Source organism: Mustela nigripes, chromosome 16 (genome assembly GCF_022355385.1).
Source record: "Mustela nigripes isolate SB6536 chromosome 16, MUSNIG.SB6536, whole genome shotgun sequence".
Taxonomy (NCBI): Eukaryota; Metazoa; Chordata; class Mammalia; order Carnivora; family Mustelidae; genus Mustela; species Mustela nigripes.
In genome coordinates, this window is record NC_081572.1 from 58,307,178 (window position 1) to 58,331,370 (window position 24,193).

The window sequence follows — 24,193 nt, forward strand, 5'->3', positions numbered from 1 at the left end:
GGCTCAGGTCATGATCCCAGGGTCCTGGGATCGAGCCCCATGTCGGGCTCTCTGCTCAGCGGGGAGCTTGCTTCCCCCCCCCTCTCTGCCTGTCTCTCTGCCTACTTGTGATCTCTGTCTGTCAAATAAATAAATAAAAATCTTAAAAAAAAAAAAAAAGAATGTAGGGGCACCTGGGTGGCTCAGTGGGTTAAGCGTCTGCCTTCAGCATAGGTCATGATCCCGGAGTCCTGGAATCGAGTCCTATACTGGGCTCCCTGCTCAGTGGGGAGCATGCGTCTCTCTCTCTGCCCCTCCCCCTGCTTGTTCTCTCTCTCTCTCTCTCTCTCACACACACACACACAGTATCTCAAATAAATAAATAAAATCTTAAAAAAAAAAAGAAAATATGGTAGACTGAAAAATGTGATATCAAATGGCAGGATAGAATTCAAACATATCAATCATCACAATAAATACAAACGGGTTTAATTCCAACAAATGATGGAAACTCTTACATTGGGTTAGAGAAATCCAGTGACATGCTGTTTATAAGCCACGACCATATATATATATATATATATATATATATATATATATATATTTTTCATGATCTTGTGTTTAAAACAAAGCAACACAAACGTGCTGAACCAAGACAGGGAAATACAGTCTGGACAAATGCTAATAGAAATAGAGCAAGTGAAACGTGACAGAAGAGACCTTCAGATAAAAAGCACAAAGGGTGTGGAGTGGGTATCACCTAGGAGAAATAGTGAAATGCAGGGAAATAAGTGATGGGTGATTGTGTAGCTAAAGGAGTACATCCAAACTGCGGGGCTAGAAAGCTTATGGAAACGGAAGGAAACTGACAAAGCACCATTCATTGAAGAGAAATTCACCTCTTCTATGGAAACAGAATAAGGCAAGCTCCCATCTTTGAGGAAAGGAGAAGCCTTCCTTTATAAAGGGAATCCACTTGAAGCAAAGATGGTAGAAAGCCCATCCCTTCAGACCCAAAACAGTGGTGCTGGGTCATCAGTGCTGTGCTCTGAGAATCTGGGTACGTACAACGCATGGCGCTAAAGAAACAATTATCTGGGGACATGCAGGTCACAGCAAGTGTCTCCATGTGAGATTAAAATCAGCCCTGCTTTGCATTTTATTGTGATGGGCTTCTTTTCTGTGGCTTTTTAGTCATTTAACATAAAGGGATGAGAAGATAAGGATCCTCTGGTCAAATCATTGTGGTCAGAGGCCGCCTTCTCCTATAGAAGGTGTCCATCTTTCTGTTTGTGTGAACATCAAGGTTTGTGAGAAATATTTCAGTAATGGAGGGAAGTCATAGTGCGTTGACAATGTGGGAAACCGTCATTTTCTTGACGTGTACTTACTGGTTTGTTTGGGTTTTTTTTTTTTTTTTTGAGATTTTATTTGAGAGAGAGAAAGCATGCACAAGCAGGAGAAAGGGCAGAGGGAGAGGGAGAAGCAGACTGTCTGCTGAGCGGGGACCCCAACGAGGGGCTCGATCCCAGGACACTGGGATCATGACCTGAGTCGAAAGCAGACACTCAACATACTGAGGCCCCCAGGCGCCCCCGCAGGTCCTGCTTTAGAAGAGCTATAACACATTTGTCTCCCAGGTGTGGGTGCTCATAACGAACTTTAATTAAATAAAAGCGCCTCAGACAGTTTCTAAACTTAAAATACAATTCAAAACTTTGTTTCTTTCAAACCAGCCATTGTGTTGGTACTAACTGAGATAAGACAGAAGGAACTTCTTGAACATCACGTCGGCGAAAATGTACAGGTTGGTTGGCAAAGGTGTGGATAAGTGAAATCGGGTGGAGAGAAGGTGAATTGGTAATGTCTTTTGAGTGTGCCTTGGCAGTGTCTGTCCACTTTTAGATTTTAAGGTCGATGTTTCTGCTCATTTTGCTTCTGGATATCTAACCAAGAGCAATTATGTGTTCTTAGTGCAAACAGGCAAATAGGAGCCTGTCCGCTTCAACATTACTTACAAAAGCCAGGGACGCCGCGTCCCCAAAATGCACGGCGGTCTGGCACCTGTACGCTCCGGAGCCCCATTAAACAGATGGCCATGAGCCCTGGCGTGGGAAAACCCTCGAGACCCATTTTTAGGCAGACGCATGCCGTGGAGAAAAATTTCGGTAAAAGGAAAACAGCGACCTGCCCCATCAGTGGGCATAGCCCGACCGGTGTACAAATATGCAGAGAAATTGGTCTGAAAAGACCACTCATCACATCTCTGGGTCTGGGGGCTGGAAATGGGGTAAGTGTATTGGTTTACTTACCTTTCCCTGACCTCTCCTGCCTGGGCCGCAGGGGGTGGGGGGGCGGTGAGACCCCTTCAGTCTGTGGCCAGTATGGCTCCGTCTTCCCCACCTCCCAGCCAAGGGACTGGGGAGGGTGGCATCTCCTCTCACCGATGCCCGACAGTCCACTGTTGGAGTGTTTGCCCTCCATCTGTGCCATGGGATCATTGGACTTTAGGAGTCCTAGTGCCCAAGGAAAGGACCCCCCCCACCCCCGCCGCAACCAGGGAAAGCAGCCTTGGTCCTGTGGCAATTTGAAGATGCCTCTTGATTCCTGCCTGATTTGGGCTCCTCAAAACCACCAGTAGGTAGGGGGTGGAGGTAAGTGAGCCTTGGAGGGGACTGATGGATGCTGGCTAAGGAGGGACATGGTTGTGCTGCTTGGCAATGGGGAGGGGAGAGGACGGAGCCTGCGGCCCGGGAGGCTGTCTGGGGAGCTGCAGAGCTCCCCGGCGTGATCATGAAATGGTGGGTGGCGAATCGCAGTCCCTGCACCAGGTAAAAGGATCCTGCCCAGCAGAGGGGTTGGGAGAGGGCTAAGGCTCCACAGGGAAGCCGTACTTGTCCACCAAGAAAGAAGTCTCAGAGGCAAAAGCACTTAGGAGAGCAAAGAAGGTTATTGGCAAAGTAGCCGTAAGGCAATCAGCCTTTGGGAGGACAGGCTTAGCGGGGGGGGGGTGGGGGGGCACAGGAGGTGTTCTGAGGAAAACTGCGCAGTGATCAAGTGTTTTATCCGTCAGCTGCTGATGACAAAACAGCACTGTCCTCACAAGGATCATGTGCGCAAAAGGCTGTGACTTATCTTTAGGCGTTGGCATTGCAAAAGTCAGGGATAAAGCTGTTTTATTTCCGAAGGAGTCAGCAATTTATGGAAAATGCTCCAAGTTTACTTTTTTGGGGGGACTGGAAGGAGAACTCTGTGTGTGTGTGTGTGTGTGTGTGTGTGTGTGTGTGTCCGTCTGTCCCCGGGCATATCTGTCACCCGGATATAATAGCTCCTTACTGGAACTCTCAGTTTCCACCCTCATCTCATTCATTCCCTCCTCTGCCCCGATCCCCTCCACAGTCTGCCCCTCTAACTCGGAGTAAAAACAGATCCTAAACAATAGTCTGAGGGCCCTGGAGAACTGCTGCTCCGTGTTTTCCCCATGATCATCTCTCCTTGCCATTCTAGCTCACTTCTCCAATAAAATCTCTGGCATCTCTGGCAAAGGGATGATCCTTATACACGCTAGACATTCTACCACCCCAGGCCCTTTGCACTGGCTGTGCCTTCTGTCTCGAATCATCTTCCTCCCGGAGCTCCTCACGACTCGCTCCCTCACCTCCTTGTGACTTTTGCTCGGACATCACCTTCCCAGTAAGGCTGACCCTGATACCTCACTCTTGATGGCCTTGTTAAAAACAGATCCCACCTCACTTCCCAGCTGTATTTTCTTCCATATGTCACCATGTGACACTTCCAATGTCTACTGTGTGACGTTATACAGATTGCACTCATTTATTTTATCTGTCACCTGCCAGGATGTAAATTCTGGGAGGGCCTGGCCTTTTCTGTCAGTCTGTTCCCTTCTGAAGTATGCGTCTTGGAAGGAGGGCGCCTGGCATATTGGAGACGCTCAGGAAGTGCTTTTGGAATGGATGAGTAAACGCACGTGTGAAGACCGGGGCGAATGTTCTCTGTGGGACAGATCCAACAATGTGCGGATGTGAAGTCTGTCCCGATGAGTGCACGGGTACAACGCACCGCTGTCGGAGACACAGCTATGAGCTCGCTACACCCTCCTGCCCACCAGCCTCCGCTTCCTTCCAGGAAGGACTGGGGGCCCAGTTGCAGGGCGTGCGACCTGTGCAGACAACCGCCTCCCCCGAGGTCAGGCCCCTGCTGGGGTGACCTGGGCCCCTGGTGCCTGAGCCAGGTGGGGTGTGAAGGTCCCGGCTCAGCCCGGTGCCGACAGCTGGGACAGATGGCCAGATTGATTGCCCAGAGTGCCTGCTGTGCTGGCTGCGGAGCTGTGCACCTTCTCCCTTTGTCCCTCCTCCTTCGTCCCCCTTCCTCTCTCAGGTGTCGGTCCCTAAAAACATGGCTCGTCCTCCAAATTCAGTCTCAGCCTTAGCTTCCAAAAACCCAGCCTGTGACAAATACCGACCCGAATACCAGATAATAAAAAGCAAGTAGGGGCACCCGGGCAGCTCAGTCGGTGAAGCGTCTGCCATCAGCTCAGGTCACGATCCTGGGGCCTCCCCCAGATGGAGTCCTAGGTTGGGCTCCCTGCTCGGCGGGGAGTCTGCTTCTCCTCCTGCCCCTCCCCCTGCTCCTGCTCTTTCTCAAATAAATAAATAACATCTTAAAAAAAAAAAAAGCAAGTAGAGCACAATCCCACTTATATAGAAAATGTAGTGTAAGGTGCATTTGCTTCCCTTCTCTACCTTTTTCTTTTTAAAAAGATTTTATTTATTTATTTGACAGAGAGAGAGAGAGAGATCACAAGTAGGCAGAGAGGCAGGCAGAGAGAGAGAGGGGGAAGCAGGCTCCCCGCTGAGCAGAGAGCCCGATGCGGGGATCGATCCCAGGACCCTGAGATCATTACCTGAGCCGAAGGCAGGGGCTCAAGCCACCGAGCCACCAAGGCACCCCCCTTCTCTACCTTTTAAGACACTAAAGCTCCTTCCTATGGAGAAGATTGTGAGTGTGAAGTCGGGGCAGCCCCCTTCATGAGATTTGCAGGTCATGGTAGTGGACTGAGCCCCTTTCTTGAAGATGGTTCGTGTACAGAGCGGCAGCCCAGGGTGTCAGGGAGCGCCGGGGTTGAATTCCAGCCCTTGTGCTCAGCAAGACCTTGAGCAGCCCACACCCCAGGTCCAAGCCTCACCCCGGGCCACTGTGCCTCACAAGATTCTTTTGGGAACCGAATGCTGAATGTCTAGCACGGGTCTGGCCCCATCTCTGTTAGTCAGTTTTTGATCAGTACCTTTTTCCTTTCCTGGGTGCCCCCTCCCTTTCCCAGCCAGGAAACCCCACTCTGGCCTCTCCTCTTCCCTCCTGCTCAGAGCACAGCAGCCGAGGCTTCCGGGGAAGATCCTGAGCCAGGACTCAGTGGGACTGGGCAAGAGCTGAGAAATGGGCTCCTCCGGACCCAGCTGTGTGGTGCTGGGGACACACAGTTCTGGGAACTTGAAGGCAGGAAGTGAAAGGGGGTGTGGGCAGGGGAGATAGGCCGACTGCACCTCTGGTCTCTCTCGCCTGGCTCCCTTCTCCCGAATGGTAAAAATGAGGAAGTCAGGGGGCTCCAGAGGAGCGGAAAGGGAGTAGATACACCCCGGAGGAGGAGAGCCAAAGCTGCCCCATATCTACCTCTCACCTCACGCAATCTCCCTGAGTTCCCCTCCAATCCTTCCTCCACTCACTGCCTGAAGACTGGGACACTCCAGAACAGTTAACAGCCTGCTGGGCTCAGGTCCCTTAGAGGACTCCTCCCTCACTCCACCGCCACCTCCACTCTCCAGGATTTTGTGTTTTTCCAACTTGGGTCACTGCTGCAAGAGGACCCCCCAAATCGCAGGCTTCAGACATTCCACAGGTAACAGGGCTGGGAGCTTAGGGGACTCCCAGGGGACAGGGAGGGTGTCGGGAGAGCTGAGAGCGGGGACTGTGGGTCTCAGGTGGGACCGAATCAGAGGAGAGGTAAGGGGCAGCTCGGGGACTGAATGGCCAAGTGCGGATGTCAACCTTCCCTCCTTTCCCTGCACTGGGCTTGGAACAGGGTGGCCTAGCCTTGCTCACAAGCCGGGACGTGGACTCAGCCTCGTTCCAGCCCCACCTCGGCTGGAGCCCTGACCCTGATACTCACGCAGTTCCCCCTTAAGCCCAACCACAGCTCTGAGCCCGGAGTCAGCTTGAATCTTGGCAGCAGCCCAAACCTGAAGTTGACCCTAGACTCTGGTTCTGGTTTCGGTGCTAGGCCTTGCCCAGCACACCCACGGCTCCCACAGGAGCCCCCGGCACACCCCAGGGCCAGGACCGGAGGTTTTACCTGCACCTTCAATCCCCTGCTCGACCCGCCCCCCTGCCCCGTGCCTGGCTCTGACCCCACTCCCAACCTCACCGGTACACCCAGAACCACCTCCAAGCCTCTCTCCACCCTGGGCTCCTCTTTGGCTCCGTCCGAACCTCAACTCCGAATCCCGCAGCCTCCCCCGCAGGTCCGGCCTCTGCCTCTGCCTGGCCCCTGGCCCTGCCTTTCGGCTCTGCCGGCCGCAGTCTCAATCCCAGCATGTCGACGCAGTATGAAAAATTTCAGCACTCGGAGTGCGAGAAGCAGAGCCAGGGGCCTGGAAATGGTAAGTGGAAGGGGAAAATGTTCCCGCCTTAAACTGCCCCCCATCGTGCAGAGGATTCCTGCTGTGATGTCTCATCTGTGCCCCTACTGTGCGCAGTTGGAGGGTCTCCTATTGGAGGGGGCCCGGCCCCAGCCTAGGGAGCCCCAGGGTGAAGAGGATTCAAGGTCCTGAGAAAGACAGGGACAGGGACAGGGAGAGCCACAGGGGGCCTGGGTTCTTATACTCTGGGGAAGAGCATCCAGGTTTGGAAGGAAACCTCACCTGTGACCCTGACCGTGCAGGTGAGTTAAGCCTTTGAAGGCCTGGCTGCCCCAGCTCGGTCTGGGTCCTTCTGTCCCCTCCCCCAACTGTGATGGGACCTTGAGTGTCACCATCATCCCCCATCTGTGGGTCCTTGTGTACGAGTGTCCCTGCGGGCGTGAGGGGCCCGTGTGACTGAGGACTTGTGCTGGTCCAGGAAGGGCCAGAGGCCTGGGTGTCCTCTGCCCCACAGCACCCTGGGACAGCCTCCCACCAGCTTTGCCTGCACCACCCCCCTCTCTGACAGGTCCCTGGGGCTCTCTCCTCCCCCCAGTCTCCTGCCCTGATGCCCTCTCCTCTCACAGGGCTGCCTCTGCCTCGGCCCTTCCTGAAGCAGCTGTGCCCTGGCCCTCGGCTTCTGCTGTGCTCCCTGGGCCTCAGCCTCCTCCTGCTCGTCGGCATCTGTGTGCTGGGATCCCAGAGTGAGGGTCGCAGGGTGGGGAGGGAAGAGAGAACGCCCGGGGCGCTGGGGCGTGTGGGTGGCCGGGAGGGACAGTGGCCTGTCGGGTGGCTGCTGGCTCTGCACGTATGGGCTGGATAACCTAGCCAAATGACCTGGCCTCTCTGAACTTTGTTTCCTGCTCTGGGATTCTGGATAAGGATACCACCTGTCCCCTCCAGTTGGGTCATGGGAGGACGCAGGGAGTCAAGCCATGTCACGTGGGGGGCTCAGCGCCAGCTCTCAGAGGGGCCGTAAATCTCAGCCCTGCTTGTCCCCTCCCTGCTCAGATTCCAGGTTTCGGAGGGACCTGGCGACCCTGAGAGCAACTTTCAGCAACTTCACTGCAAACACTGAGGCCGAGGTCCAGGCGCTGAGATCCCAGGGTGAGCCCCGCACAGAAGCGGCTTGGGACACGGGGGCTGTAGGGGAGGCGGCGCTGAATCTGGAGGCCCACCAAGTCCCCCTGTCCTGCAGGAGGCAAAATGCAAGAAGTGATAACATCTCTGAAAGCCGAGGTGGAAAATCAGAAGCAGGAGGTGCAGGCAGGTGAGCTCCTTCAGGACCCTGGGGCTCCGGGGGTGGAGACTGGGGTGGGGGCAGCTGCAGGGTCCTGAGTGCCTGCCCCTCCAGCCCGTAGCTTGAATGACAAGGTGTTTTCCCTGGAGAGCAAGCTCGAGAAGGATCAGCAGGAGCTCAAAGCAGGTCAGCAACCCCAATACCGCTCCCCTCTGGGGGGGGGGCAGCTCCCCTCCACCAGGACGGGGTGTGTTGTGCTGGGAGGGCACGGGGTGGGGTGGGTGGAGGGGGTTCTGGGGCGGACCGGGGCAGGGCCATCGGGCTACCAGGGACTAGCTGAGCCCCAGGCACCGCCCCCACCGTGCACCTGTGTGTGTCCCAGGTCATTCCGATACACTCCTTCTGGTGCAGCGGCTGGCCAGAGACCTGAGATCCCTGACTTGCCAGATCGTCGCTCTCAAGAGCAACGGTGAGGGGTGTGAGGGGGTGCGCGTGGGCTGGGCCCCATCTCCTGTTCCTCCCTCCGGGCGCGGGCGCTGTGTCTCAGACCCTCCCTTGCCCTGGCCCTGCAGGGTCTCAAAATACCTGCTGCCCCCCTAACTGGCTGGAGCACGAGGGCAGCTGCTACTGGTTCTCCGGCTCCTCCGAGAAGACGTGGGCAGATGCGAACCTGTACTGCCGGCAGGAGAGCGCACACCTGGTGGTCGTCAACTCCAGAGCCGAGCAGGTGAGCTCCGCAGGGGCGAGGGTCCCAGGACGTGTCCCATTTAAGGAAGCGGTTCTCAACCTCGCTGCAGGGCGGAATCACCTGGGGGGCTTGACATCCACGTCCCCGCCCCCCCACCCCACACACAGTTGGCTGAGCCACCCTCGGAGGATTCATCTCGGGTTATTGGAGGAAACAGCCCCAGCCTCAGCAGATGGAGGGGACATGTCAAGCGCAAGGAGCTGGCTGGGCTGGGGAGACCTCACCCTTGGCCTTCTGTCGCCCCAGACTTTTGTGCAGGAGCACATCAGCTCACAAACGTGGATGGGCCTCACTGACGCTGACGGAGCCTGGAAATGGGTGGACGGGACGGACTACGAGACCAACTTCAAGTAAGCACGCCCTGGCTGCCCGTGCCCTTCTCCCGCCTGGAGCTCTTGCTCCTGCAGGGTCTGGCTCTCAGCCCCTCATTCCCGGGTTCCCCCACACCTCCCCGGGGTGCCCTCGGACCGTCCCAGCAGGTTGCGGTCCTCTCCCCGCAGGAACTGGAAGCCAGACCAGCCAGACAACTGGGATGGGCACGGGCTGGGCGGGGGCGAGGACTGCGCACACTTCGAAGTCGACGACGGCAAGTGGAACGACAACACCTGCCAGAGGGTCTTCCGCTGGGTGTGCGAGACCAGCCTGGGCAGGGCCAGCTAGCGCCGCGGGGTTGCCTCCTGCAGACCTCCCGGTCCAGACGCAGGGAGGGGGAGGGGCCTTCCCTGAGACCCTTACCAGGCGGTGGGGAGAGGACCAAGCCTATGGAGGTTGGGCTGCTGCCACCACGATGTTCTTCTCCTTGGCGTTCAAAAGACTCTCTAGAGTTCTTCAAGGTTTTGCCTTTTTAACCTGGTGCATCGAGGTGTCATGACATATAAAACTGTAAGACATTTGAGGTGTCCATCATTGTGATTTGGTAAACATACACCCTGGGAAGGGGTCCCCCATCCAGTCAATAACCTCACATGTTTGTCTCTTGTGCGCGTGTGAACACGTAAGTTCTGCTCCCTTGGTAAATTCCAGTTATACGATATGTCACCTGTCGTCACCGTAACATCATCAGACCTCGTTCAACCAGCAGCCGCAAGCTGGCATTCCTTCACCCGCCTCTCCCGATCTCACCCCCCGGCCCTACCAACCTACTCTCTCTTTCTATGAATTTGACTTATTTCTTTTTTCCGATTCACATATAAATCCTACAGTGCAGTATTTGTCTTTCTCTGGCTCATCCGCTCGGCACGATGCCCTCAAGGTCCCTCCCTATTGTTGCAAAGCGTAGAATTCCCCTCCTTCTCGTGGCTGGACACGGCTGTTTTGTGTACACGGCACACACCCTTATCCAGGTGTCCACTGCGGGACATATCAACTGTTTCCACATCTTGGTTGCTGTGAATTAGTGCTTACAAGGGATATGGAAGGGCAAATACTCTTTGATACTCTGTTTTCATTTCCTTTGCCTGCATGCCCCGAAAATGGCGTGGCCAGATCACGTGGTAGTTCTGTTTCATTTTTTGTGGAACATTCTTACTATTTTCCAGAGTGGCTACACCAGTTTGCGTTCCCACCAACAGTGCATGAGGATTGTAAGTTTTTTTTTTTTTAATCTTAAAAACAATTTTATTGCAATGTAATTCCTACAGAAATTAATATGTAATATAAATATAAATATACCCATTTTTAAAAAAATGTTTTTTTGTTTTTTTTTTTTTTTAATTTGACACTGAGATAGAGAGTACAAGTAGGCAGAGAGGCAGGAAGAGGGAGAGGGAGAAGCAGGCTCATGCTGAGCAGAGAGCCCGATGCGGGGCTCTATTCCAGGACCCCAAGATTATGACCCGAGCCAAAGGCAGCCGCTTAACCAACCGAGCCACCAGGCACCCCAAATATACCCATTTAAAGAGTAGAGATGACTTTTGACAAATGTGAATAACTCACGCCCAATCTAGATACAGAACGTTTCCATCTGCCCAAAGTTGCCTTACGACCTTGGTTGTCTACTGCTTCCTGTCCCCAGGCAGCCAGTGAATGACCTGCTTTCTTTCGCTATTGATTGGTTTTGCCTGTTCTAGGTTTTCACACTATATGCTCTTTTGCAAAACCTTATGTAGCTCAGATGGCCTGATTTTCAGCAATCTTAACACAGCAGAATGGAGAAGGCTGGGTGAGGCCTTGGACAGTCCTCTGTGACTGTGAAAGGAGCATTTCCTTTTTACAAGCATTTGAGTTCAATTCTTTTCTGTCAGTTAAGAGCTGTGTACACTTAGGGTGATAAGGAAAGGCAGAGCCCAGAGCTGCCATGAAAAGCTGGTAAGGTGTGTTGGTTAGCGATTACTGTATAACCAACCACTCTGACTAGCAGGGGCTTGAGGCAAAAACCACCGTGGAACTGATGGAAAACTAGAGGCAGAAGTTACATTTGAAAGAAATCTAACTTCAAGGGCACCCAGGTGGCTCAGTGGGTTAAAGCCTCTGCCTTTGGCTCAGGTCATGATCTCAGGTTCCTGGGATCGAGCCCCCCATCGGGCTCTCTGCTCAGCGAGGAGCCTGCTTCTGTCTGTCACTACCTGTCTCTCTGCCTACTTGTGATCTCTGTCAAATAAACAAATAAAATCTTTAAAAACAGAAATAAATACCATAAACATAAAGTATGGCTGAGGTAGGGAGTATGGACTTTGGGGAGAGCGGAATGCAAAGGGACAGGCAGGTAATTAGCATGGATAAGAGGGAGGTGGAAGGAAGATCTGGTTTTTGGACTGGAGGGACCACGTTGGGGTGATGGTTTTTGAGAAGAAAAACAGAAAAACAAATGTACAGAAAAAAACAGTCCCATGACACGAACCTATTAACATGAAAATGGGAATCTATTTTACCCACAATAGTTTCAAAATCTGAAATATAGGCATTGGATGTCTTTGAAGAAAACCTTGACACTGACTGAAGGACAGAAAACAAGACCCAAACGCATGGACAGTCATGCCTGCCATTGGAGTGGGAAGACTCAGTTTCATCAAAACGTTGGTTCTCCCAGTAATTTTAATGCCATTTCAAGTCAAACCCCAGTAGGGTTCTCTCTCTCTCTCTCTCTTTTTGAGTCAAAGTTTTATTTTGAAATAATTTTAGATTCACATAGAAGTTGCAAAAATAGGGCACCTGGGAGGCTCAGTGGGTTAAGCCTCTGCCTTCAGCTCAGGTCATGGTCTCAGGGTCCTGGGATCGAGCCCCAGAGTTTGCTTCTCCCTCTGCCTGCTGCTTCCCCTTGTGCGTTCTCTCTCTCTGTCGAATAAATAAATAAAATCTTAAAAGAAAAAAGGAAAAGTTGCAAAAATAGTAAAAAGAGTTCTTTTGTACCTCCTCCCCTCCCCCGATGATGACATCCTATAGGACTGTAGTAGAATTCTCAAAACCAGAACATTGACATGGGTACAATACTATTAACCAAACCACAGGACTTTCGAGGGGTTTTCACCAGTTTTGTTTTAATTTTTTTAATATTTTATTTATTAGAAAGATAGAGCAAGAGCACAATAAGGGGAGCAGCATCGGGAGAGGGAGAAGCAGGCTAAGGCAGGGAGCCTGATGCGGACTCGATCCAGGACCCTGGGGATCAGGACCTGAGTTGAAGGCAGGTGCTTAATTGACTGAGCACCCCCCCCCCAGGGGCCCCGGTTTCTCCAGTTTTAAATGCATTCTTTGATTTGTTGATCTTTGGTGGAGAGTTCTAGAAATGTTACCACCTGTGCAGATGAAGCAGCTATGACGGGATTCAGGTTGCAGCTCGGTCAGAGCAACTGAGTCCTGCTCCCGCAGGACTCCACCCTGGGGGGTGACGGTCCTTTCTCCGCAGGCTAATCTTGTCACCTTGCCAAGGTTACATAAGTGCAATCCTGCGATATGAACCCTTTGGGCTTGGCTTTTTTCCCTTGGGCGTTTCCTACCACCGGGTTGAGTGGCAGCTGAACCCCAGGGACTCCCGGGCCCACCCTGAGGTGCCCTCTGAGTGGCACCTGGGAGACGTTAAGAGAACACTCTGGATGTGTCCTGGGAAATTTGAGAGCCAACATGCCTTTCTTGGCAGGAACAGGCTGGAAGCAGAGATCCAGGACTGGAGCTGCCTTGGGTATCATGGGGTTAGGCTGCCTCTGGGGGCAGGGACGTCAGAGAACCTGCAAGCCTGGAGGGCTTCATGGAAGGAGTGAGCTTCCGCAGTGGCCCCGGCATCAGCCGAGGGAACGGTGCCTACAAGCTTAAGGGCCTGTGCAGGTTTACACGCTCCTGCTCAGGCTTGAGACTTGTAGGGATGACCCTGCAGGGGAGGAGTGGGCAGAGCTGGGGGTGACAGTCCCAGGGAGGGCCGCCTCCTCCTCCTGAGGGCCGCTGGTGCGGGCGCATACCATGGGGTCTTGGAGGCACCAGCAGCAGACCCCACGGAAGAGCCAGTGTTTGGAAGCCCGCCTTAAAGATCATCCAGAGCCCACAACAGCGCCAGTCCCAGTCAGGTATAACCGCGGGCCCCTCCCCTTTATTTCTCTCCCTCCTTCACTTCAGCCCTGGAGGAGCAAAGAGAAACATAGCAAGGGGACAGGGAGAGAAAGAGGAGGAAGAACAGGGACAGCACAGCCATGTCACCCATCGCAGCCCCCACTGCCCCGCCCCCAGTGAGCGGACCGGGGCCGGGGCGGGGGGTGGGTAGGGAACGGTCCCAATGCTTAGGAGTCCCAGCTTGGGTTCCGGCTGGCCTGGGCATGTCACAGCTGAAGAGGAGACCGTGAGCAAAACTTAAACGACCGCTTAATTGTAAGCACACCCAAGACACTCTCCAGCTGTGCGGGGAAGAGAGACTGAAGCAGGTGTGCGTTTGGACTGTCGTAAGGGAGGGAGAGAAAGAAAGCTGTTTCTTGATTGTTCCCTACCATATAGCACCTACCTAATGAGCAAGTCATTCATAGATATGGGAGAATTATAAGGAGAGTTATTTGCAACTCGAGGACAACAAAATCTAAAAGCCGGAGGAGACGGATGGCAAACCGGCAGCAGGTCAATCTGCTAAGGTCGTCCACGGGACAGGAAAGCGGCACAGACTTCACATCAGAGAAGATCGCGTACAGACAGTCAAAGGAGGATATACATGGCAGTGGAGAAGCCGATTCTACGGATTGTATGAAGTTGCCTTAGAAGTGAGGATATCTAGAACGAGGCAAGTTCTAGAAAGGAAAGTAATGTGGGTAGATTATCCGAAATAGTTAAACCAGTGCGGAGCTGGTACGTGAACAGAGACAGTTCAAAAGAGCTGAACGGAGAGCCCAGGTACATACAGGGGCTCAGCACGTGATAAAAGTGTGGTTTACTCCACAGAGGAAAGAAGATTCTACAAGTAACATGTTAGCAAGTGGACGGGCACGTGGAGAATGAGAATCGGATCTTTCTTTTGGTCCTTAACGTAAACGAGTTCCAGGTGACTCGAGAGGTCAATGTAAAAATGGAAATAATAGAAGCATTGAAAGAAAACTGGGAATAATTCTCCCATAATCTCAGAGTGAGGAGCCTTTTAAAAAGTATGACGCTGTGGGTGCCTGGGGGGCTCAGTCGGTTAAGCATCTGCGGTCTGCTTAGTTCATGATCCCAGGGTCCCAGGATCAAGCCCCACATCCCTGTCCCTGCTCAGCAGGGAGCCTGCCTCTCCCTCTCCCACTCCCCCTGCTTGTGTTCTCTCTGTCAGTGTGTCTCTCTGCCAAATAAATAAAATCTATAAGTAAAGTGCAAATGGCTCTTAAACACATAGAAAGACCCTCGTTTTCTATCAAGCTGTCACAGAATAAAAAGGTTTTTTTTTTTTAAGGTTACTTATTTGAGAGAGAGTGTGAGCACATGAGCAGGAGGGAGAGGGGAAAGCAGAATCCTAGTGAAGTGGGGAGTGGGATCCAGGGCTCGATCCCAGGACCCTGAGATCACCACCTCAGCCGAAGGCAGACTCTTTTTTTTTTTTTTTTTAAATTTTTATTTATTTATTTGTAAGAGAGAGAGAGTGAGAGCGAGCACAGGCAGACAGAGTGGAAGGCAGAGTCAGAGGGAGAAGCAGGCTCCCTGCGGAGCAAGGAGCCCGATGTGGGACTCGATCCCAGGACACTGGGATCATGACCTGAGCCGAAGGCAGCTGCTTAACCAACTGAGCCACCCAGGCGTCCCAGCCGAAGGCAGACTCTTAACCCACTGAGCCACCCAAGCGCCCAGAGACCAAAAGGTTTTTTAAACTCACTATATCTGTGGGGGTTTGGGGGAACCAGTAACTGGCCCACAGAGCTGCTGGGAGTGTTGGTACAACCCCTCTAGAAAAGTTTGACAAAAGCAGTTAACGTGAAACAGCAAACAATCACCGCTCATGTCTCCCACAGATACATGGTGTGTCCTTCCCAAGCCAGTTGATTTACAACCTAAACGTTGTAAATCCCGGGGACAGCAGAGCTGTCAAGTGGAATGTCATGCCCGTGAGAAAGGAAACCGCTTGACAGAGGAAGATTTCCAAGTTGTGAAATGGGAAAATCCAGGTAGGAGCGGTGTACGAAACATGCTACTCTTTGGGTAAAAAAAATAAATGAATACATTTGTGGATGCATAGGGTCTCCCAGGAGGAGTACATGTGAAAGGATGGTGCTTGGGCTTCCAGGGGGGACTGAGGGGTAGACAAGAAAAGGAAGGGAAAATCTCCGTGGTGTCCTCTGTCTTTCAGCCTTGCTGTCCTACACCAATGTTACTAATTTAAACAAACAAAACAAAAATGCAGAAGATCTAGAAGCTGGTCCGTGTGTACAGCTGAGTTTCCTTGATCTTAAAAATAACTAGGTTATTCTTTTCTTTTTTTTTTTTTGAAGATTTTGTTTATTTATTGGAGAGAAAGAGAGAGCGAGAGCATGAGCAGGGGGAGGAGTGGAGGAAGAAGCAGCCTACATTGAAGAATCGATGTTAAGTGATATCTGAAATCTGAGCAGATTTTATTATTTTTTAGGTTTATTTCTTTATTTTAGGGGGCAGGGGCAGACGGAGAGGGAGAGAGTCTTAAGCCCTATGATATTCCATGATGAGTGCAGAGCCCTACAGAGGGCTCGATCTCAGGACCCTGAGAGCATGACGTGAGCAGAAGTCAAGAGTCAGGGGCTCAACAACGGAGCCAACCAGGCCCCCCAAAAGATGAGCGGGTTTTGAAGAGGGGTGGAAGGAGGAGAGGCAGGAGGAGATCTGGCCACACACAGGAGAGATGTGTGCATTCAAGGTTGATCATTCCCCTTTCTGAGAAGAGGACACCTAGGCTCAGAGAGGCTAACCAACTCTCCAGAGATCACACAGCATTGCAGCTGGGCTGTAACCAGAGCTCATTGCTCATTGCTCAACTCAAAAAATTGACAGCCCTTGCCCGTGAGCCTGTCACCAAGGAGCCCAAGCAGGGGCAGGGGCCTCGGCTCCTGGAGGGTTGGCCCCTCCCACCCTCCCCCATCTTGGTCCCCCTGGGGCATTAGGTGTCCAGACTGGGAAACCCTCAGGATATTCATTCATCCTTTTCTTTACAAACCCTCAGCACAGCCAGCCCAGAGGTCACTGGCTGTGATGGGGGGGGGTGTCTTCCTGCCTTGTCCTGCTAGTCTGTTGGGGTGCCCGTGAGGGCTCGTGGATCTTGTGCACTGCCTGGGAGGTGGCTGTGCCAGGCAGAGCCCTGAGTCAGGCGCCACAGTCACGAAAGAGCTCTGTAATAAGCTCTTGCACTGGCGAGAGGAAGGTGAGTGGCTCCCCTGGACCCGGGCAAACTTATCTGGAGCCATCACAGTCCGGAGACTTCAGGGTCAGGAAAGGCAGAAGGTGGAGGAAGGGTAGACGGCCTCTGGCCCCTTCCAGTCCTGCTCCTTCTCCCTGGGAGGCCCAAAAGGAGGAATCAGGGAGCTGGGGAAGGGGGAAAGGAGAGGAAGCGGCCCCAGAGGGTGGTGCCAAGTGTCAGCCACCCGTGGAGATGGAGATGGGGGGAGGGGAGCGGCGCCACCTGCCCCCACACCCGCCTGTCCCCCTCCCGCCCACACAGACTGCAGGACCCAGGATAAGGTGCCTCAAGAAGCAGATGGTGTGATCCAACCCTATAAGGGGATTTGACTGCCTTCTCTTCAAGCAGCCATGGCCCTGATCTGGGACAGTCACCTGGCCGTTCTCACACCCCAGTCACGTGTGGCCTTCCCTCCTTTTCCGGCTTGGTGAACTCTGGGTTCTCTCCCTTCCCTCTTCTCCCCCTGTGGGTCCAGGGGCCCTAGCTTGTTGGAGCGGGGCTTCACAGTGTCCTCACTGGGGTCTCCTGAAGCGCCCACACCCCACCCTGGGATCTGCTAAGGTTCCTGGGCTGCTGGTCCACACCCACTACCCTGGTTTCTCCCAGCTCCAAAGCCTATGGCCCCTGGGTCTGCTGGCCACTCTTAGCCTCCCACAAATTCCTTTAAGGACGCAGAAATCTTTAGATAACTGTCCTGATGGGAGACTCAGGGTTTGTCCTGAGCTCCCTTTGCCCGCACACACCGTCTGCCACATCTACTTTGGGGGGGGGGGGCTCTGTGGGGGGAGGGGAGCGTTTCCCTCTGAGGTCCTTTGCCAGCCTCTCATCTGATAAGCACAGATTGTCTCTGATCTGCTGAACCACCAACCCAATGCACATTCAGTCTTCCTGTCCCCAGAAATCCGACCCCATCAATGGTCTGAGCTCAGATCCCTGGGACAGGACCCACAGCAATGACTCCCCGCTTCCTTGCAGGTCCCCCCTCCCCAGGTGGCACCACATATCTCCAAGCCCCGGGGGGCTGGCTCTGTCCCAGCATTCTCTCTGGACGCAGTCAGCCTTGTGGCCCGTGTCACTGCTGTTGTGGTCTGCTCATCCTGAAAGTCAAAGTGCTGGAAATCGAAACAGCTTTTCTCTCCTCCACAGCCTGCCTCTTGCAAATTTACAGTCACCTTGCTCTTCACAATGTGGCTTCCATCATGAGTTTTGCAAATACATTCAGAAATCCAGCTGAAATTTTGTCTTGGTTTATGTGCGTATCTGCCCAACTCAGGAGGGAGTAGCTAAGTGGGGCTTGATGTTGGGGACAGAGAGGCCTCATCGACTGCTCCAAATGGTATCGCCTGCTTGCAAACGTTTCATTTAATATCTTGGATTTTCTAACTGGGTAACATGTGCTTTCTAAATTTTATTTATTTGTTTGAGATTGAGAGAGAGAGCACACAAGCTAGGGGAGGGGGAGGGAGAGAGGCAGCTCCCCACTGAGCAGGGAGCCCAATACAGGGCTTGATCCCAGGACCCCAAGATCATGACCTGAGCTGAAGTCAGGTACTCAATGGACTGAACCACCCAGGTTCCACTAAAGTGTATTTTTTTAAATTAAGAACAATAAATATATGATATTGAAATTACTAATTAGAAATTTTCACCAGTTCTTACAAGCTCTCCAGGTCTGGAATGAGTGCATCAGGTCATGCTGTAACTGTCACACACACAGACACATCAACAACAAAGACAAAATCAACTACAGCCTGGTTGCGGGAGGCAGAGTCATGGGGGCCACAAAGAGGAGGCTGCCCCAGCTCCAAAAAGTCAGAATCCTGGGGGTGGGCTTGGTTAGATGAGTGTGTGTGATTGGTGACAGGGTCTGGATATTAAGAATATTAATGTCCAGAAGGTAGGGTAGGGACTAGGAGAAGCTCAACTAATCTGGGACAGCTGATGCATCAGAAAGCTCAAAGACTGAACAAAAAAGTGTTATGTTAAAGCTACGTTTTCACAAAGCAAAACAATAACAATCAGCACCCTGAACTTTCTTCTGAGTGGCAAGAATATATTTCAAAAGAAGACTACTCCTGGGCGTCTAGGTGGCTCAGTCGGCTGAGCGTCTGATTTTGGCTCAGGCAACGATCTCAGGGTGCGAGGATCGAGTCCCACCCTGGGCTCCCTGCTCAGTGGGGAGCCTCTGTCTCCCAAACAAACAAACAAACAAATAAATAAATAAAATTTTTTTAAAAAGAGAGAGAGAGAGATTGAGAGAAGTCTGTTACCTAATTTTAAGAGCTGGCCCGTGCTGGCTCTCTGATTTTGCAAATAAACCCTCTGCATTCGGAGCTACCGGAGACCCTCTTCTGATAAAGGACTTGGGTTTGAGAAAGATAGAACTGCTCGTCGGTGGTCCTGCCGGCTTTTCTAAGTTGTTTCTGGAAACAAGGAGGCTTAGGTGAGGAGGGGATGAGACTGTGGAACAGGGTGTGGCCCTTGTAGCTTTGGATTCGTTGGAACCCGCATGGCAACCCTACTTAGAAGGACTGTCTGGTTAAAAGCTGCAGGAAACCTGTGGATTGGGTGATGCAGAAAGATCATCCTGGGACCAGGGTGCCCCACACACCTGTTCAGGGCTGAACTGTGTCCTCCCAGGAGGTGTTGAAGTCCCAGCCCCCCCGCATCCGTGACTGCGGCCTTATTTGGGAACAGGGCGGCTGCGGATGCGGTTAGTACGATGGGGTCGCTGTAGCTTGATCCAGGATGGCCCCGGTCCCCGGGGGAGGACACCAGGGGCCACCCAGGCAGCCCGGCAAGGACCGTCGCGAAGCACGGGGGCCAGGAAGAGGCCAGGGTGGGGGTGTCCCGTCCGGGATGTGGAGGGAGCCGGCCCCGCTGGCCTCCGGGCCCCGCTGCCCCGCCGGCCCGGGACTGGAGGCTGCAGCCTCCGGCACACAGCGGTCCCCTTCTGGGGATCTGTCGCTCCTTGGTCGCCCTAGAGACCAACAGCCCACCCACGGCTGGGAAGCGGCCGAAGCCGAGACAGGCCGGAAAGAGGCGCTGGCGCCTGCGGGCCTCGCAGTCCTACACGCGGCTCGCTCGCCGGCCCAGCCCGGCATCCCGGCATGCCCCGCGGCCTCTTCCCGCGTGCTCAGGGACGCAGGTCCGGGGCAGCCCCGCCCCCTCCCCGGCCAAGCGCCGTTAGGATTGGTTTAAACATAGAAGGACACGCCCACTCTCTTTTGCCGGTGATTGGCTCAGGCGTAGACACGAGACTCCATTCTGGCCAATGGTACGCGAGGGTCTGGCACTGGGCGGGGGGTTGTGTGAAAGCTTGTCTTCCGGGTGGGAAGAGGGAAAAGGCGCGGGACTGGGGCTGCGGGCGTCGCGCCGGCTTCTACTGGCGGAGGCCGCGGGCCCGGGGGGACGACCGGCGGTGCCCCAGTTACTGGGATAGCGGGTGTCCGAGGGCCCGAGCCGGCCGCTCTGGCCGCGTCTCCTCCGCGTGCTGTTCGGTTGAGGCGAGGGGCCGCGGGGTCGGGCGTTGCCGCGGGATGGAGCGGCTGCGGGGCGAGAGCGAGACCGTGCGGTGAGCCGGTCCGCGGGCGCAGCTCCGGCTCCACCGCCTTCCGCAGGCTGCGCCCGAGAATCGGGGCCCGACACCACCTGCCCTCCGGGGCGCGGCCGCGGCTGCCTGCAGTGACCCGGGTCGGGAGTCTGTGCGCGACCCTCTGACCGCGCGGCCCGGAGAGGAGTCGCGCCGCCCCGGAAGGCGGAGAGGACCGGATGTGTGTCACACTAGGCCGCTTCTGGTTGTCCTCCGTGGGCAGCACGTCTGTCCGGCTCTGCTCTGCCGCAGCTTCCCTGGGCCCTGCGGAGCCGGCGCGGGGGTGGGGGGGCAGCGGGGAGTAGGAGGGAGCCGGTCTGCAGGGCCCATGGGACCAGTCCCAGCGTCCCTCACCGACCACCAGTCACAGCCCGTCCTGAGAGCCCAGCAGGTCTCTATTAACCGCTGGGCCTGGGATTAACCCCCTCCTGCCTTCCCGGTCCTCATTCCACTGCTGCTCTAAAGGATTTTTCCTGGATTCTTAGGATGTCTGTTTTCTTCGAGGTAAGGTCTGCTCCATCACATTAAGTGAAGCCAAAGAAGGACTGGGTTACATGCCCTCTGTGTCTTCCTGCTTGAGAGTCACCCCATTTCCTGGCCTGGCCCTTGGAAGCTGCCCGTATCAACACGGTCACATCCACATGGTGCATTTTGTAGAATTATGGTAAGGCAGGCAATGAATCAAACTCCTGATCTGTTTGGGATCTGGGAGGACTCAACCCATCTCTTGCACTCCTCTGAGGGGAAACCACCCACCCTGGCCAGATCCACACCCGCTTGGTGACACACGGTTTACACACGTAGTCCTTGCGGGGGACCAGCTCAGGTCTCAGCCTCACTGTTATGCCCAGAGTGGGGGACGCTTGCTCCTGCTGTGGGAGCTCTCTGCTGGAAATCTTTCTAGTAATTTTAAGTTTCCCTTTTCTTATTCATATTTTAAAGATGATTTATAAATTTATTTGGGGGAAAGAGAGGGTCCCAAGCAGACTGCTCATTGTGGAGCCTGATGGGGGGCTTAATCCCATGACTCCAAGATCCAAGAATCAGACACTCAACCCACTGAGCCACCCAGGCGCCCCTGGGACGGAACTTTCTTAAAGACATAAGCAAACAGGGAGAAATCCACAGCTCTCCCACATTTGTTTGCTTTTTTTTTTTTAAACAATTTAAATAGAGCTTCAGTCTTACTTGGAATTGTTCCAGATGCGTTACAGATATTAACCCACTGAATTTCCACAACAGTCCCACAAAGTTGTGCTGGCAGCAACCAGGAGCTTCCCTGGCTGTCACCATCAGCGTCACTGGCACCTTTTCTTTTCCGAAGTAGGTGCTGTCTTACCACCACCTGTTTTAGGGAGGAGGTAGCTATTTGCACAGGTGGGTGAAATAATTTGTTCTAGGTCATACAGCTGGAAGGTGGCAAAGCCAGAATTTAAACCTGGGCAGTCTGGTTACAGGGTCCCTGGTCCCTGTCAGAATCCTGTGTGCTAACATACACTTATGTTCCCTACAAAATACGTTTGCTGTTAAGATTTTTTTTTTTTTTTTTTGGCTGTTAAGATTTTTTAAAGGATTTTCTTTTTTTGGGTGCCTGGGTGGCTCAGTGGGTTAAGCCGCTGCCTTCGGCTCAGGTCATGATCTCAGGGTCCTGGGATTGAGTCCTGCATCCAGCTCTCTGCTCGGCAGGGAGCCTGCTTCCTCCTCTCTCTCTCTCTGCCTGCCTTTCTGCCTACTTGTGATCTCTGTCTGTCAAATAAATAAATAAATAAAATCTTAAAAAAAAAAAAAAAAAGGATTTTCTTTTTTTTAGAGTTGCCTACAACGGGGGAGCCTGGGTAGCTCATTAGGTTAAAGCCTCTGCCTTCGGCTCAGGTCATGATTCCAGGGTCCTGGGATTGAGCCCTGCATCAGGCTCTCTGCTTAGCAGGGAACCTGCTTCCTCCTCTTTCTCTGCCTGCTGCTCTGCCTACTTGTGCTCTCTCTCAAATAAATAAAATCTTAAAAAAAAATTGCCTACAAGGAACTGATTGAACCCATGAATATTTAGGAAATTCTAGGACGTGAATAAAACCTATCCACAAATTGTTTTCCAGTGTTGTGAAATTTTAGGAATATGAAATTTAGCAAAGAAGGTGATTGACTAATGTGATGTTTTGCACACATTTATTTATCAGTTTAGGTGCTTATAGTTTTCTTTTTGTGTTTTATTTATTTTTAAATGTTTTTCTTTCTTTCTTTGAGTGAGAGAGAGAGCAGAGGAAGAGGGAGAAGCAGACTCCCTGCTGAGCAGGGAGCCCAACTCCTGGCTCCATTTTGGGATCCCGGGATCACGACCTGAGCCCAAGGCAGGTGCTTCACCAACTGAGCCCCTGAGGGGCCCCTTCTTTTTGTATTTTAGACTTAATAAACTTTTCTTAGGTCTTTAAGCTATCTGTAAACACTTGGAAAGCTTCTAGCCCTAAGCCCTGTATACTCAGGGGATAAATCAGCTCTCCTCAAGGACGACATGAAAATAAACCCAGAAGCCATGAGCCACCCAAGAACAGCCAGGCTTTACGTACAATGGAGCTTGGGCCCCAGTCTTAGCCCATACTGCTGCTCACTGCTCTCAGCAGCCGCTGGCCACTGTCCCCCAGAACCTCTGCCCCTCAGCTCTCAGCACCAACTTTCCGCCTCCCAGATATCTGGGTCCAGGGTAGGGACATAACCCATAAATCAGGGTGCATCTGCTAGACAGCCGGCTGGCCAGACCCCCCTTCACCTCTGTTGGCCCATTCAGGTGTGACCTTCCTCTGGGCCAGCCGCCAGCATCTTCAAATAGACAGAAGCTATTAGACTCACAAATATGCTTTAAGCTAGGATCCATCCCACTTGCAGAGGTTCTGATTGTAATTCAAGAGAGATAAGACCAGACTTGAGGCTCAGGGAAGAAAATTGGGTAAAGCTGGTTGCCTGATAGGATAGAGGGAAGGGACCCTTAGGGAGAGAGATTGACTGCTCAGGCTGAGAATGCTTTGGGAGGAGGGAGATGCTGGAAAGGGCTTTGCAGAGGCAAGGACTGTGGAGTGTGGGAGGGGCAGAGATTGGGGCCGACCATCTGAGCTCTTTTGGAGGTCTTTCCCACCCTGTGCACAGAAACTAAGAGGTCGTGTGGCTTCTGGAACTCTGGGGGCCGCACACCCTCCCAGCAGTGTTAGGACTTGCCCACCCACCCCTCCCAGTGTGCACGCAAGGAGCTCTTCCAGGGGGGAAGAAAGCAGGTTCCCTCGCCCTTATTTGGCCTTCCAGACTCCACCCGGCACAGGACACAATCCGGAAGTCTAAATTACATCCCCGGGGGCGGGAAAACCTGTTCTTTGACTCCGTGTGTCTCCTCCCACCTTGGCTTTGGTCCCACTTGACAGTGCCCAGCTAGGAAGCAGATTCTGGGTTCCCGACAGCCCGAGGGCAGTCCAGGTGTTGTCAGCTGAGTCCCCTAAGAGGCTGGGTCCTCTGAGACCAGGGTGAGGTCCCAGGCTGGGGCTGGGAAGGCAGACAATGGGCCCAGCAAATGCAGGGGTAGCTAAGAGGTTGGTTTACGGCAGAGGAGAAATGACAGGCCTCACCCCTGCCCTTTTTCGTGCAACCCCCCCTTCTCAAATCAAGTCAGGAGGCCCACAGGGAGCTGGAGAAGACACTGGAGAGGGGGGGGGGGATGCAGCGGTGGCTGCATGTGTCCAGAACAATGGGAGGAAACAGAATGCAGGCGAACCTACACTTGTTCTGTGTTTTGTTGAGATATGATTGACATGTCCCTGGTTCCTTTTGACGGAGGAAGAATCCAGCCATCTGTGGATGCTGAAAGCCCAGGTGCTCTGCCCCGGTGTCCCTTCCAGCCAGGATGAGAGTGCCTGCCTGGGGTTCAGGCGGTCAGGAACCCCGACCCTGGCCTTGAATATGGAGATTGTGGGGGGTGGGGCAGAGAACACGCCGCCGAGCCTCTGTTTCCAGGCGCAGTGGTGGCATCGAGCTGGAAGGGACGTCTAGCGTCTGCTGGGGACAGCAGTGGCAGACCCACATTCTGCCAAACCCAGTTCTGCAGCCTTCTGGGTAATTCTGACACTGCGTAGCATTCTGGAATCCATCATTTCTGTCCCTCAGT

At 53.4% G+C, this 24,193-nt stretch overlaps 1 protein-coding gene across 1 annotated transcript; it reads left to right on the forward strand.

Annotated features, from left to right (window-relative positions):
• Positions 1 to 5,547: 5,547 nt before the first annotated feature.
• Positions 5,548 to 9,552, forward strand: LOC132003588 (asialoglycoprotein receptor 1-like). The gene is made up of 10 exons (XM_059379144.1): positions 5,548 to 5,893; positions 6,504 to 6,653; positions 7,259 to 7,375; positions 7,683 to 7,778; positions 7,870 to 7,941; positions 8,026 to 8,097; positions 8,294 to 8,380; positions 8,484 to 8,638; positions 8,906 to 9,009; positions 9,160 to 9,552. Exons 2-10 carry the CDS (start codon positions 6,587 to 6,589, stop codon positions 9,317 to 9,319), a joined length of 930 nt encoding a protein of 309 aa, XP_059235127.1. The 5' UTR covers positions 5,548 to 5,893; positions 6,504 to 6,586; the 3' UTR covers positions 9,320 to 9,552.
• Positions 9,553 to 24,193: the final 14,641 nt, after the last annotated feature.